General features: G+C 52.1%; 6 protein-coding genes across 6 annotated transcripts; 3 read left to right on the forward strand and 3 right to left on the reverse strand.

Moving 5' to 3' along the window:
- Window positions 1-107: 107 nt before the first annotated feature.
- Window positions 108-1,023, reverse strand: NECHADRAFT_56966 (uncharacterized protein). Its single transcript, XM_003049802.1, has 2 exons — window positions 673-1,023; window positions 108-620 (listed from the first exon to the last, which is right to left on the reverse strand). The coding sequence occupies exons 1-2, from the start codon at window positions 924-926 to the stop codon at window positions 197-199; spliced, it is 678 nt and encodes a 225-aa protein (XP_003049848.1). The 5' UTR covers window positions 927-1,023; the 3' UTR covers window positions 108-196.
- Window positions 1,024-1,267: 244 nt separating this feature from the next.
- Window positions 1,268-4,416, reverse strand: NECHADRAFT_30508 (uncharacterized protein; the record flags this gene model as incomplete). Its single annotated transcript, XM_003049803.1, has 3 exons — window positions 1,268-2,212; window positions 2,273-4,224; window positions 4,293-4,416. The coding sequence occupies 3 exons, from the start codon at window positions 4,414-4,416 to the stop codon at window positions 1,268-1,270; spliced, it is 3,021 nt and encodes a 1,006-aa protein (XP_003049849.1).
- A 525-nt stretch (window positions 4,417-4,941) lies between these two features.
- NECHADRAFT_29860 (uncharacterized protein) lies at window positions 4,942-5,720 on the forward strand (the record flags this gene model as incomplete). The annotated part of the gene is made up of 2 exons (XM_003049588.1): window positions 4,942-5,119; window positions 5,173-5,720. The coding sequence occupies 2 exons, from the start codon at window positions 4,942-4,944 to the stop codon at window positions 5,718-5,720; spliced, it is 726 nt and encodes a 241-aa protein (XP_003049634.1).
- Window positions 5,721-6,166: 446 nt separating this feature from the next.
- On the forward strand, window positions 6,167-6,395 carry NECHADRAFT_29629 (uncharacterized protein; the record flags this gene model as incomplete). The annotated part of the gene is made up of 2 exons (XM_003049589.1): window positions 6,167-6,238; window positions 6,303-6,395. Coding segments are annotated over 2 exons (165 nt in total), but the record flags the coding sequence as incomplete, so codon positions are not given.
- A 509-nt stretch (window positions 6,396-6,904) lies between these two features.
- On the reverse strand, window positions 6,905-8,825 carry NECHADRAFT_74225 (uncharacterized protein; the record flags this gene model as incomplete). Its single annotated transcript, XM_003049804.1, has 2 exons — window positions 6,905-7,738; window positions 7,785-8,825. 2 exons carry the CDS (start codon window positions 8,823-8,825, stop codon window positions 6,905-6,907), a joined length of 1,875 nt encoding a protein of 624 aa, XP_003049850.1.
- A 2,266-nt stretch (window positions 8,826-11,091) lies between these two features.
- NECHADRAFT_65195 (glycosyltransferase family 39) lies at window positions 11,092-13,833 on the forward strand (the record flags this gene model as incomplete). The annotated part of the gene is made up of 5 exons (XM_003049590.1): window positions 11,092-11,229; window positions 11,289-11,416; window positions 11,471-12,023; window positions 12,073-12,832; window positions 12,886-13,833. The coding sequence occupies 5 exons, from the start codon at window positions 11,092-11,094 to the stop codon at window positions 13,527-13,529; spliced, it is 2,223 nt and encodes a 740-aa protein (XP_003049636.1). The 3' UTR covers window positions 13,530-13,833.
- Window positions 13,834-13,944: the final 111 nt, after the last annotated feature.

The raw sequence follows: 13,944 nt of genomic DNA on the forward strand, positions 1-13,944 counted from the left end.
GTTGAGATGGAGCTTTTGCAAAGCCGGAGAATTCCCGGCTAGAGTGCTGAGATGGGCAACACCATGGGACGAGTGAGAAAAGAAGATAGCATTTGATGAAATGGTTTCTTTTGATGAAACTTATATTTTCTCTTTATTTTAATTCATTCTTCTGCTGGGATAGTCTTGATCTACTCGATCCCATTGACTGCTTCATCTACGCCCCAGGTCCCCTCCCCCCAATCCCACTCCCCATCTGATTCACACTCGTCCCCTTGATCTTGTGATCCCCAGGCTGCGCCGCAGCCTCATAGATAATATTAGCAGGCGCTCGGCCAAGCTGCGTCCACTCGCCCTTGAACCCAATGTACGAAACCCTCGTGACGTCCTCGTCTCCGTCGCCAAAGTTGTCCGGGAAGAAGAGGACAAGCCGCTGGACCTTGCCGAAGAGCGCCCTACGGACGGGGACTTCCTGGAGTTCACCCGTCTGGGAGAGTTCGAGGGTTTGTACGGGGTCGAGCTCTTCGGCGGCGGCAAAGTCGATGTCGTCGCGGTTGATGAAGAGGTGAAGGGTTTTTGGGGCTGATGCGGAGGGGGAAGTGCGGATGAGAATAGAGTGAAGCTTGATTTGAGAAGTGAATCTGAAATCTATCAGTACATGTGTCAATATTATAGTGATTGTAAGAAACTCACGGCACCGTCATGAGGAGCTGCTCATCCACATCACTCGCCAGCTCAGGCTCCACGCTGAGCCTCTCCTGCCACGTCTTCTTGACGACAGCCTGCCCAACATCCCGCTGAGCCTCGTTGAGCGTCACAATGTGGTCAAAGTTGATTTGGCTGTACAGAGAGTGCTGCACGGCGGGAGTGATGTCGTCCGAGTGGTCGTGCTCATGGTCATGGTCGTGACCGCCGTGACCGACGTGCTCGTCGTGGCAGTGAGACATTTTTATGAGGTTGCTGTTTTCGATAGTGAAATGCGACTCTGGAGATATCCTTTTTATGGACTTTGCGGGAAGCAAATGATGGATGAGGAGAGTCGAGGTTGATGTTGGTTGTAAGTCAGGTACATATGGAGCTGGAATCCTCAAATGACGTTTTTAGCAGACTGCCGTATGTAAGCGCCCGATATTCACAATGAATGAATACGCTGCAAACTTGGCATCAACAACACAATGTGGCAAATTCCTGACATTCCAGATACAAGCAATATTTTCATCTTCACATTAAGCATCTCATATGACCATGTCCCATCAAATCCTTTCCTGGGTATAAATCCAATATCGCTTCATCTAAATCCACTCTTCCTCTTGCCCTTCTTCACCTTCTTCCTATCTCCAAACACGCCCGACACAGGCTGGCTCATGGTAAACGCAGGTCCCAGGAGGCCTTGACTCTGTGAAGATTCAGGAACCCGCTGCTGGCTCGACATGATCTGTACTGGCTGTGCTGGTAGGGCTGGGAGCGATGTACCCTCATCTGCTGGCGGGCGGACCTGCGATGAGCCCTGTGTTGCCCTTTGGGAACTTCCGCCCTGTCTCATAAATGCTGGTAGTTTGTACTTTTCAGCATGAGCCTTGCGTTTGGTCTCTATCCTCTGCAATCGCTGTCTTGCATCATCAAACTTCTTGTCGCTTGCAACAGCAACGCTGGAAACATAGTCTTCTGTACCAACACCGCGCTCGGTGGGCCAGTAAGACAGGACGCTTGATTTCTTGGCAGACGCCATCTTGTCCAGCCGCAATGATGGCGCAAGTAGCTGTAGTCGTCGGATCGCTGCGTCGTTGGTGTCATTTGGCGTTGAGCTGATGGGGGATGAAGGAATTCCGGCATCCGACGACTGCGATGCCTTGATAGGTATCGAGCTTGACCGTATTTGCGTGTGATGAACCCCGCCCTCGTCAATCTCACGACTTCTAGAGCCTAGGAGGGGAGTATCCTGGACCATGACACCAGCTGTGGACAGGAACATGTCCTTGGCCAGGTCTGCGATCCAGCCCCGCCTGGTCTCTTCATCCTCGTTTGGCAACCTGCCCTCCAGCTGATCAAGCCAGAGGCCCACGTAGGTCTGGTTGAGATGCGACAAGCTGATCAATTCCCTGACCCATTCTTTCGAGGTCTGTCTTCCGAGTTGAGTAACGACAGCCTGACCGTCATCTTCTAGGAACAAGTCTAACATGTTGATCTGTGCCGCACCGTCGTCGTCGCTTTCTGAAGGCAGCTGATCAAGGCCCTGGCCAATTTCTTTCCTGCGGGCAAGTTAGTTACGTTTTTTTCGACCTAAAAAGAGAACATACCAAGTCCTGAGTGAAAGTCTCCCTTCAGCTGTGCCCTCTGCGATGTGTTCCTGAATAGCGGAGAGCAAGGCAGGGGGTATATCATGAGGACTCGTGGAAACAGTCATCAGGTTATCCAGAAGGGCTCGGCAGAGAAAGTCAAGCTTCAGATGAACTGGTCCAAAAACCGAAGACTCTCTCATGTTTATGGAATCAAGTTCGCTTCTGCGGGAATGAGGTTGCACGAGCTGCGCCAGCTCAGTGTCAGCCAGGCTGTCAGGAAGCACAAACACCTCGCCCATATGTCGAAGAAATCGGTTTCGTTTCTTCTTCCATCGCTTCGCTTGAGCCGTCTTGGACCGTTTTATCCGACCGGTTGGCAGAACGATCTGCATTTCACGGTCCTTGGCTGAAGCGCAGATACAATAGCGCACCCCGAGATCCTTATTCAGAATGGTTCCTTGGTAGAACTGAACACCAGCGTTGAGATACTCGAATCCAGTTCCAGTTGTAGATGCTCCGTTTCGCGCGAGCTTGGCAGGGCGAATCTCGAGGGACTGGATATCACTCTTCGCAGCCGTGTTCTCATGAGGCAGAGTCAAGACCTGGCGATGCCATTGTGGAAGCTCTTTGTCCTTTGAATGCCCAAACCAGTACGTGTGAAGCTGTCTATGGGAAGGAGAAAAGGTAAACACCATAGCGGAATCTTGATTCTCGTCCGAGGCTCGGCACGTGGTTATCCTAAGTCCTTCTCCGCCGAGTAGATGGGGACAAGTGGCTAGGATGGTTGGCTTTGACGACTCTTCCTCTTCCCTGTTGGGCGCGAACAAGTCGATCCAGAACAAGTTTTGCATCGTCAATACGAAAATGTGGTTCTGGTTGCCAGGGCTGATGCGAATATCAAGAATTGAATCAGGCTTTCCTTTCAGCGGAGTCAGGATCGGTAGGTGAGGAAGAGCCATATTTGACTCCAGGTCAATCACTTCATATTTCTCTCGATTCCAGAGCAGCAGATGACTTGACCGGCTGGCAAATCCGTTGGCATCTTCATCATCATCTTGTGTTGCGTCCTCCCAAAAGCTGTCTACCTTGGCGGTACCAACAAACAAGAGACCATGCTTCTCAGCCGAGGACTCTGTCGTTGAGGGCAACTCATTCAGTAGTCCTTCTGAAATGTGACCGCATTTCTGCAGTGAAAGTCGCGTGTTTTTGTTTCCGATAACATCCCACACACTCCAGTATCCACATTCATCAATGATGGCCATCTGGGGATGCTGGCCTTTTGAGTTGGGGTTGAAGGCGACATCCACCTGCGCGTTGCTGCCAGTCTTCTTATGAGACAGCGTCACGATAGGATTTGGGTCAATCCGTGATAATCGTTGTTGCTGGGCATCGAGGTCTGCGGTGGGTGGCTGAGCAACTGGGACTTTGTGATACTCTGGTTGAAGGATCGTAGTTGATGTCTGCTTCTGAACGATGACCCAGCGTACAGCATCGTATCGGGTGAGGCTGGTTGCAAACTTGACTTGCGAGATTGGCAGACCATCACTAGCCCATATCGCCTCTTCATCCGGGTCCTCAGGGTCGATAACGGACAAATGCAAGGCCGTGTCCTTGTTATGGTCCCATTGCCATTTCGACTCATCGATACGTGCTAGCCTGAGAAGTTCACCAGACTCTCCGGTGACTGCAGCTAGCATTAGGGCTCCCTTGACTCTTGAACTATCGGCGACATTTGTCATCTGGCCGATAGAAAGCAAAGGGCGGTCGGCTGCTTCGCCTTCGACTTTAGAATAGCGATTCATATTCTCTTCCAAGAGCTCCTGCAGGGCTGAGTTGCCCACGAAGGCCTCAGGATGCGACTGGAGAAGCCATCGTCTCTGGGTCCGGCGTTCCTGCCAGAGATTCGACGAGACTTCGGGAGCTGACGACTTTGATGGCGGATATAACTCCGCTGAAGATCCAATGACTCTGAAGTGTGGTGCTGAGGGTATGTGGTCAGCATCGCATGAGGCGCAAAGTAGGGTGAAAACTCACCTTCAGAAGTTACGCGGCTAGTATGAAGAGAACCGAGTTGAGACGTCGCATTCTCAGAAGAAATATAAGTCAGACGTCCTACGTGACCGTGGATTAGGTCCGTGAGTCGCCTGGCCTCAGCCATTTGGCCCTAGTATCGATGTCCAATGTAATAAGAGTTTGGCCGATATTCCTTTCTTCATCGCGAGATGAGCTAGCGCAGGTGCAAGAAGAGAGTCTCGAGCGGGAGCATGGGAAGATGATAGTGAGAGACTTAGGCCGGCATCCTAAGCGAGCTGGACGAATGCGGTGACGGTGTAAAGGTGGTAACTATGCAGGCTACGACGAATGAGCGTTATCCAAGAGTTGGACAAGGAAAGTTGCTGTACTTTGCACGTTGCGACGTGAATTGAAGCTTTCAGGCCCCACGTGGCGGTGCGAACGCATGCGCCACACCTATCTCGGGTCGACCGAGCAACGCAGTCATCCAAGTGTAAATATACTCCGAGGGGTCCTTGTCGCATCCACCACAATCATTAGCACCCACCACGAAACAAGGTGAAGCGAGACTACAGCTTGATCACATTATTCAATCACATCACGCATACCGCAAGTCGCAATGGCTACCGATTTTCAGTCCTCGCTTTCTGCAAGCCTCAGCCGCCAGAGCATGGCGCCTGTTGGCCCCTCAGTAGCAGACACCCTGCCAAACATCAACTTTGGCTTCGACGACCTGCGCGACCGCATGGCCAAGTTCACTGCCAGGTTCGACGCCTTTATCGAACAGGGTCGAAAGCGAGTCTTGGAGGAGCGCAACCAGTTCCGCATGAATGTTGCTGAACTTCAGGGTACGAGAATTCGGTCCAGAGATTTCTTTCACCTGCTAACTGCCGCTTTCTAGAGGACCAACGCATGAAGAAGCGAGATATCGAAATCATTCAGGTCAAGACATCCACACACCAGCAAACCGTCGAGAAGGAGGAAGCCGAGACCCGCGAGATGGAGGCAGCGATCAATTCCCTCGCCGCCCAGCGCGACAACCATCTTGCGACCCGCGACAGCCTCAAGGCCGAGATTGCGCAGACCCAGGCAGAGATCGATGCCCGCCTCGCAGCGCAGCGGGCCCATGCGCAGCAGCAGCAGGCGCAGTCCCGCTTCAACGTGCCCGAGCTCGACTTTTGGATCACCAACCTGTGCCTCAAGATCGAGGGCGCAGGACACGACGACCGGCTCAAGTTTGTGTACACGCATATTGACGAGAAGGATTGGGAGAGGGAGGCTTGGTTTGAGCTGGTGACTAGCTCCCGGGACTATGATGTCAAGCACTGCCGGCCAAAGGTCGAGAGGGAGAAGGTGGAGAAGGTGCTCGACAGAGTTAATGAGTCGAGGGAGTTGGTGACTCTACTCAAGGGGATGAGGGAGTTGTTTGCGGAGGCGATGAAGTCCTAGATGTTGATGTTGTGATGTTGTGATGATGTGTTATGTGCTATGGATATAATTTTGCGTATACCAAGTTGTTCGTCTTTGGCTTTAAGAAACCTTGATTCACTGTTATCGAATCCAGAGAAATATTGACTGACTGTATGAATTATGAGCCCTGTTCAGTGGGTGTCAAGGGATTCACTGGGCCCCATTTGAAGACATAATAGCTCATTCACTGCCACTTTTTGTATGCAAACGGTACATAACGACCCTCAACCAACAAAATGTAATACTATGGAAGCTTTCTTTATCCCTCTGGCATCATAGTCGCCTCGTGGTTAGAGAAAGAGTTGACGTTGACGCCTTACAAACTCCCCAGAATCGCGTCGCGTCTCCCCCACATCGGCCATCACACCTCCACTTCCCATCCATCTCCCAACTCTCCATCTAAAACCACATCAAAACCGTCCAACATGCCTGAGCCAGACAAGCACGCTGCTGCGCAGCAAGCCGTGGATATCCTCCACGAGATCTCCACCATTCTCGTAAGCCTCCTGTTCAGCCTGGACGCGATGAGGCCTAACCATGCTGACCTATGCCCGACCCCAGAACTGCCATCTTGATCGTCGCACCTTGTCTATCTGCATCTCCATGATTGAGCGCGGTGTGAACCCGGAGGCTCTGGCGGTATGTTTAAATGTCCCCCCATTCTCATCGCAGTCAAACGAGTGTGCTGATAAACGTTTAGCAAGTCATCAAGGAGCTCCGACAAGAGGCCCAACAGGTTGAACAGCCAATGTCAGCGTCAACCCGAAGACGCTAGAATTGGGACAATGCATTTACGATGATTGGATTTGGAAACTGGGCCATGGGATTGTTTACTATTCGGACTGGGCGTTCAGCGGAGTAACCGCGTCTCACTTGATACACATGAATCAATACGATGGACAAGTATGACCTCTGTATCCAAAACAACCATGCCATTTGGGCCTGCTGCGTCCCATTGACTACACCGTAGAACTACTGACGACTATCAAACGCCTGTCGAGATGCAGTGTACCGTAATAATACAAAGTTGAGCAACCGTAGGCTGGTATCCCCTTGAAGCCAATGCGAACCATCCAAACGCCTTGCATAAAGAGTCCAATCCCAACCTCGTTTCAGTTTCGAACATGAGTTCGCTCAGAGACATGTTATCAAATATTCGTCCCTCATCTGTGCCCAATTAGAACAATTTCGTTAGCATCATCATCATCGTCGTCGTCTTCCTCATCTTCTGCATCAGACAACGCTTCATCACTGAGATCATCTAGCTCAGAGTCGTCATCGCTCGATTCATCGTTGTTGCGGTTTCGGCTCCTCCATAGACCGAGTATATCATCCTCGGATTCTTCGTCAGGAGGTAGATGAGCCCCAATGGAATCGAATCCCATGTTGACAGGAGATACAGATCGTGCTACCCTGTCCGGGGCACGAAACTGTGCCTCGACACCATGAGATGAGTGCCTACGCCTGTTTGATACTGCGATAGCGCCTCGGCTTCCACTAATAGAAGTGGAGGCATCTCGACCGCTTTCTCTTGGCTCTGTCGAAGCCTGTCCTTCTTCATTCATTGAGGGCTGTGCTGGCAAACGCTCGCCTCCTACAATATTCAGCTCCACCGTGTTGTATGATCGACAGATGGAGCATTTTAATCCCAGCCAGTGATATCGAACTGTGCTCTTGCCTGAGCAATCGTTGCATAGGATGACTGCGGTGGTGTCGCGGAACTCGGGAGGCATAGGCTGGCTCTGAATCGCCACATCCAGATTCCGGAACTGGCTCTCCATATTCGTGAGACTCTTGTTGCAGATTGGACACTTGTAAGACACTTTCATGTGCTGTTCATAACATTTCTTGTGGATGCTGTGGCCGCAGTGCATAAACACAACGGGCCGGGGAGAGGTGAAGAGATACTCGCCACAGATGGGACAGTCGCAGTCTGTCGACCTCTCGATACACTTGTGCGAGCTCTCGATCGATGTAGAGATGCATGCACGACAGGTCTGTGCCGTTAGCAGGTGACCGTCTTATGGGACACATCCGTCTTACCTTGCAGTGAAAGAAGTCCTTGCCCAGACCCATGCCGCGTCGACAGATGCCACAGTCGCTGCAATGGTAGATGGGCTTGCTTTGGCGGTTCTCCCATAGCTTGCAGATATTGCAGTAATAGTGAGCGGATATCTCACCGCAGTTGATGCACATGTCTGAAGCCTTCTGAGGGGTTGTGCAGATCATGCAGAGCATATTTCTGGTCTCGGAACGGATGAGATTGTGGTCTTCGTTCGCATCATGGCAGAAGCGACAAGTGTACCACTTCTTGCATGTGAAGCACTGCATCTTGACGTTCCGCTCATAGTGCTGACATCCAAGGGGCTGTTCCGTCTCTGGTACCACCTCGAGTGGTTCCACAGGTGTTTCACTGCCGTGACGCTTTGGAGGCTTCACAGGCACAAACGATGGTTTCTTGTCCTCCTCAGTCAAGACGAAAGATTCTTCAGCCTGGTGCTGCCAAAACTTTAATGGTCGAGATGCTGGCGACGAGGGAGACTGTGCGAGAGCATGTTCTAGACCGTCGCCACTCTCGAAGGGCTTCTTCGCATGCAAGACGTTTCTGGAGGCATTGTAACCTTCTAGCAGAGCATCGTGGATCTGCCGCGCCTTGTCAGGCGGGGAGATATCCTTGGCGTTGATCGCATGTATCCTGGACCGCAGCTCGCGCATGCCATCGTCTTCTGGAATCCGGCGAGAGCTGAGCGGACTCAGCGCAATGCCAATGTGATCGCGAGGGGGAGATCCTTCAGCCATGATCGGAACCGGTTCGATCTCTTCGACTCTGGTCTCTAGGGTCGAGACGCTGAGGGGTCGTGTGAGGGGAGAGTCTGGGGCGGGCCTGGACTCCGGTTCAGGAGCAGCAGATGTCGTAGTATCGGTAGGAACAGGGCTATCGACGTGGCCAGAGTCGCTCACTGCATCGGTGTGGTCTGCCGAATCGCCTCCATCTCCAGCAAAGGTAGATCGCGAGATTTCAGAGAATCGACGTGCCTGGCGCAGGACGGGGTTAATGAGGAACTCGGAGACGAGGGAGGACATTTGGGCCTAGTCGGAGGCGGGCGACTTAAACAGCGGGCGATCCAAGGAAAGGGTATGGCGCGAGGTCGGGATGTCGAATAGGCGTGCGCCGCGGCCTTGGAAAGGAGGGGGGAGAGGAGGGAATGACGATGGAGAAAGGGGATCTAACAGGCCAAAGAAAGGTAATAACAGAGTCACAGGCGAGTAAAAAAGACTTGGGATGGACGCCTCAAAACAGCGGAATGACGAGAGACAGGGAGCCCGGCGAGGTATAGTACGGCACAGGACTACGGCCTCCAAGCCGGGAGGCGGATGCAGTGAGTAAGTGGATGACATAAGGCAATGGAAGCGGCTGCTCGCGAGTGACATGCACCATGTATGGACCATGCGGACGGCGGTGGAGGTTTCCGGCGGCGGAGCTGCCCCGTTTCCAGCATATGACTGCACTGACTGCAGTTCAGTCCCATCCAACAAACCGCTTTTGACAGAGATTGTTCCATCCGAGAGTTGACCGAGAGGATCCCGTTCCCCACAGGCGAACCATTGTCAGCCCTCAGCTGGCCATTTTTTGACTAGCCCTGCTGCCGTATGCTGCTTACGGCCCCCGTTCAACCCGGCATTGGGGATGCTGCTGCTTGTTTGTTGACTCCGATAGCGGGTACTGGACGGGTTGAACCGTGTCTTGGGTCAGACCAGGGTCCGGATATACAGCTCAACAACACAAGAATAGTCACTGTCAAGGTGGATTATAGTGTGATTAATAATGCGTAAACGTGTTCGGATATCCAAGTTACATAAAGTTACCGGCGTAGGAATTACTGATCCACGGTCACACCGTTGGTCATGGGGCTTCCTCTTCAATGGAACCGGATATACAGGTACGTCTGGTCTTGCACCGGCAGAACAAATAATTGTCTTACCCACGATGATCTATCTGGGCTTAGTCTTTCCGTGTATAGCTTAATTGTGTTAAAAAAGATCTCGATCTGACCTGTCTCAGCCAAGGTCAAGCTGGGTATTTGAGGTCATGACCAAGGCTGTTCGAGGATGATGGGTGCAGCCGACGATGAAGGTAAGCTATGCAAAATCCTTGTATCGCTTTCGACTTGTCTGCATTTAAATATCTGCATGTGAATAAGACGTCATTGTGTCTGGTATGTCTCAGAACATTGCATCCGAAGTTGGCGTTTTGGCTCTGGGGAAGGAAAGCGTATCTCGGCCGAGTCGGAGCAGACGACAGCAGTTAAACAAGCTCTTGATGAGCAGAAGATGAAACTACCTAGTTCGGAGTCTAGTACAGCTAAATCATCTTCCAAAGTCAAATTCTTCTAGGGCAGATACTATTAGTTCGCCTGGCTACTCGAGGCCAAAAGTTCGAAATAGTGAATGTCTTCACGGAAGTATTCCTCGAATGAGAGTGAGGAGAGCACAGGCCTCCGATCTAACCGGTCGATCAGGCACAGAACCCTAAATACAGCATGAATGCAGTAGAGACTGAATTGTAGGAAGAAAGAATGAACCAAACTGAAAGCAAAAAGCAACCATCGTTGAAACAATATCAAAGAAGCCAAAAAGAATGATCACGCTGGGGATCGAACCCAGAATCTTCTGATTCGTAGTCAGACGCCTTGCCATTGGGCCACGCGACCTTGATGATTGGATGCTAACTCTGTCGTCGCGACGCGTACTTCTTCCCTCGACGAGTCCATTCCAACCAACCGTCCACCCACACACCCGCAGACGATCCCTGCCGCCGATTTTCCCCTAAAACATCTCCACTGCGACGCCGCTATCGACAGGAACCTGGAGGGCTGAGGCGGCTGAAGTGGGGTGCTCGACTGTTCCGGAGCTGGCGCCACGGGGGAAGTGCTCTGCTAGCGTGACAGGCCTGGTAGAGCATAGGTGGCATTTCAGGGGACGTCGCATATTCTTAGAACACCTGAATTCTTTCTCGACTTACGACCTTGCTCCGGTCTTGGGACTTGACTTTCTTCTTCAACCCTTTCTTCTCTTCTTTAGCCTGGTCATTTTTAACAGGCCTTTGCCATTCAGGTCCCTCGGTTGTGGATTCCTCCATTGACGACGACCCGTTGTTTCGTCGTTGAAGCTGGTGTCCTCCCTTTGAGTCTTGACAGCTCGTCCGGTCTTTTTCTCTCCCTCAGAGCTCGGCTGCTTCGTATTTTCAGCCCAGCCAGCTTACCCCCTTTCTCTTCGCCCATCCGCTCTTCCTCCTCAGAAACCATCGAGACCTTGACTACGAACCGACATTCGCACGATTGAATAAATCATGGCTGCCGATAAGGCTGCCGTCGCCTCGGGCGCTGACCTGGGCGATGGTCTGAGGCAGCGTAACGTCGCTGCGTCGCAACCTGGCCTCAAGCCCCCGACTCCTCAGCCCGAGGATAACAAGAAGCTCGCCAAGAAGGTCAGCCATCAAGCACGAGATGCCTCCAGCTTGACCTGTACTGACTGCTTCCGTAGGAGACCTCTTTCCTCCAGGTTCTCGACGAGTGGGAGTTCATCATTGCCCCGCTGATCTTCACGGCCGTTGCTATCTTTACTCGACTATACAAGATTGGTATCAGCAACATTGTTACCTGGGATGAGGCTCAGTATGTCTTGGTCTTTGAATATCAAGATGACCTTTGCTAATCGTAGCTGTGCAGCTTTGGCAAGTTCGGAAGCTATTATATCAAGCATGAGTACTACTTCGATGTCCACCCTCCTCTGGGCAAGATGCTCGTTGGTCTCTCCGGAGTTCTTGCTGGATACAATGGTACTTTCGAGTTCAAGTCTGGCGAGAAATACCCCGAGGAAGTCAACTACACCATCATGCGTATCTTCAATGCCGCCTTTGGTATTTTCTGCATTCCCCTGGCCTACTTCACCGCGCGAGAGCTCCAGCTTCGCAGACCTGCTGTCTGGCTTGTGACTCTCATGGTCCTCTGCGAGAACTCGTACACCACCATCAGCCGTTTCATCCTTCTCGACTCCATGCTGCTGTGCGGCACTGTGGCCACCGTCTTCTGCTGGGCCAAGTTCCACAACCAGCGCCACCAGAGCTTCGAGCCTGAGTGGTTCTTCTGGCTGTTTGCGACTGGTATCAGCATTGGCTGCGTGTGCAGTGTCAAGCTTGTTGGTCTCTTCGTCACTGCTCTCGTTGGTCTTTACACCATTGAGGATCTCTGGCGCAAGTTTGGCGACACCAAGATGCCCGTGGTAGGTGCAATTGCATCGTGTGGAATATCCAGCAGCTAACATTCCCTAGACTGTCCTCGGTGCTCACGTCCTTACCCGTGTCGTCGGCCTCATCGTCATCCCCTTCCTGATCTACCTCATCTCCTTCGCTCTCCACTTCGCCATCCTTGACCGCAGCGGCCCTGGTGATGCCCAGATGAGCTCCCTCTTCCAGGCCAACCTCAAGGGTACTCAGGTCGGCAAGGACAGCCCTCTCGAGATTGCGATTGGTTCTCGTGCGACTATCAAGAACATGGGTTACGGTGGTGGTCTTCTTCACTCTCACGTCCAGACTTACCCCGAGGGTTCCAAGCAGCAGCAAGTTACTTGCTACCACCACAAGGACACCAACAACGACTGGTTCTTCTACCCTAACCGCCGAGATGATGACTACAACCCCGAGGCTGATCTCCGTTTCATTGGCGATGGCTCCGTCATCCGTCTCATCCACGCCCAGACTGGCCGCAACCTGCACTCTCACGACATTGCTGCCCCCATCACCCGAGGCCACAAGGAGGTTTCTTCCTACGGTAACCTGACTGTTGGTGACGACAAGGATCACTGGAAGATTGAGGTTGTTCGAGATGCTGCTTCTCGTGACCGCAGCAAGATCAGGACTCTTACCACTGCTTTCCGTCTCAAGCACGAGGTTCTCGGCTGCTACCTCCGAGCCGGCAACGTCAACCTCCCTCAGTGGGGTTTCAAGCAGATTGAGGTTACCTGCACCAAGGACAACAACCCCCGCGACACCTACACTCACTGGAACGTCGAGGCTCACTGGAATGACAAGCGTGAGTTTATCTGAAAGAAACCGATCGATTGCCATGATACTGACGTTAGCTAGTCCCCCCTGCCGAGGCTGGTGTCTACAGGTCTCCCTTCTTCCACGACTTTGTCCACCTGAACGTTGCCATGATGACCTCCAACAACGCCCTGGTCCCCGACCCTGACAAGCAGGATGACCTTGCCTCCAAGTGGTGGCAGTGGCCTATCCTCCATGTCGGTCTCCGCATGTGTGGTTGGGCTGATGACATCGTCAAGTACTTCCTCCTCGGCAACCCTCTTGTCTACTGGGGTTCTACTGCCTCTCTCGGTGTTGCTGGTCTGGTCGTTGTTTGGTACATCCTTAGGTGGCAGCGTGGCTTCAACGATCTCAACCAGGACGAGATCGACCACATCCACTACTCGGCTCTGTACCCCCTTGCCGGCTGGTTCCTCCACTATCTTCCCTTTGTTATTATGGCTCGTGTCACCTATGTGCACCACTACTACCCGGCTCTCTACTTTGCCATTCTCACCTTTGGCTTCCTGGTCGACTGGTTTGTGCGAAACCGCAACAACACGCTCAAGGCCATCGTCTACGGCCTTCTGTACACCGTCATCATCGGCCTCTACATCTACTTCCTCCCCATCTGCTGGGGTATGACCGGCAACCACCGACAGTATAAGTACATGAAGTGGTTCGACAACTGGCGAGTTACCGACTAAGGAGGTACCCGACTCTCTGCCGAGTTGAAAAGCCTCCTTTTTCACGATTACATGTTGTAATCTAGACGAGCCGTCCCTTGTAACACCACTTGAGGCGTGTCTGTGTATTATTCGACTTTCGAATACTGAGGATATAGAAGGACATGGGGATCTTTACGGAAAAGATGGTTCACATGGTTGGTTGGGAAAGCGAGCATGGGGAAAAGAACGAGGAGGAGTGATCATCAGAAACAAAACCAGACAGTCATGAGATTTACTCTGCGTCATTAATGCAATATGAGAAACTTCAATTTTTTTCCTTGGTAGAGTCTTGAGCAGCCTATTATGGCCGACAGTGTATTATGCATTACTTGTGTGTTTTGTGTGTGTGTACAATCCATCATGGGAGCTTCAATTCATACATTTGTTGGATGAT

This window comes from Fusarium vanettenii (assembly GCF_000151355.1).
Source record: "Fusarium vanettenii 77-13-4 chromosome 1 genomic scaffold NECHAsca_8_chr1_1_0, whole genome shotgun sequence".
Classification (NCBI taxonomy): domain Eukaryota; kingdom Fungi; phylum Ascomycota; class Sordariomycetes; order Hypocreales; family Nectriaceae; genus Fusarium; species Fusarium vanettenii.

Excerpts from the sequence above, each read along its gene's own strand:
- NECHADRAFT_56966 (XM_003049802.1), bottom strand. The coding sequence starts at position 926 with ATGTCTCACTGCCACGACGAGCACGTCGGTCACGGCGGTCACGACCAT. Across the intron at positions 621-672 it reads CAGCTCCTCATGACGGTGCC|ATTCACTTCTCAAATCAAGC; the intron begins GTGAGTTTCTTA and ends GATAGATTTCAG.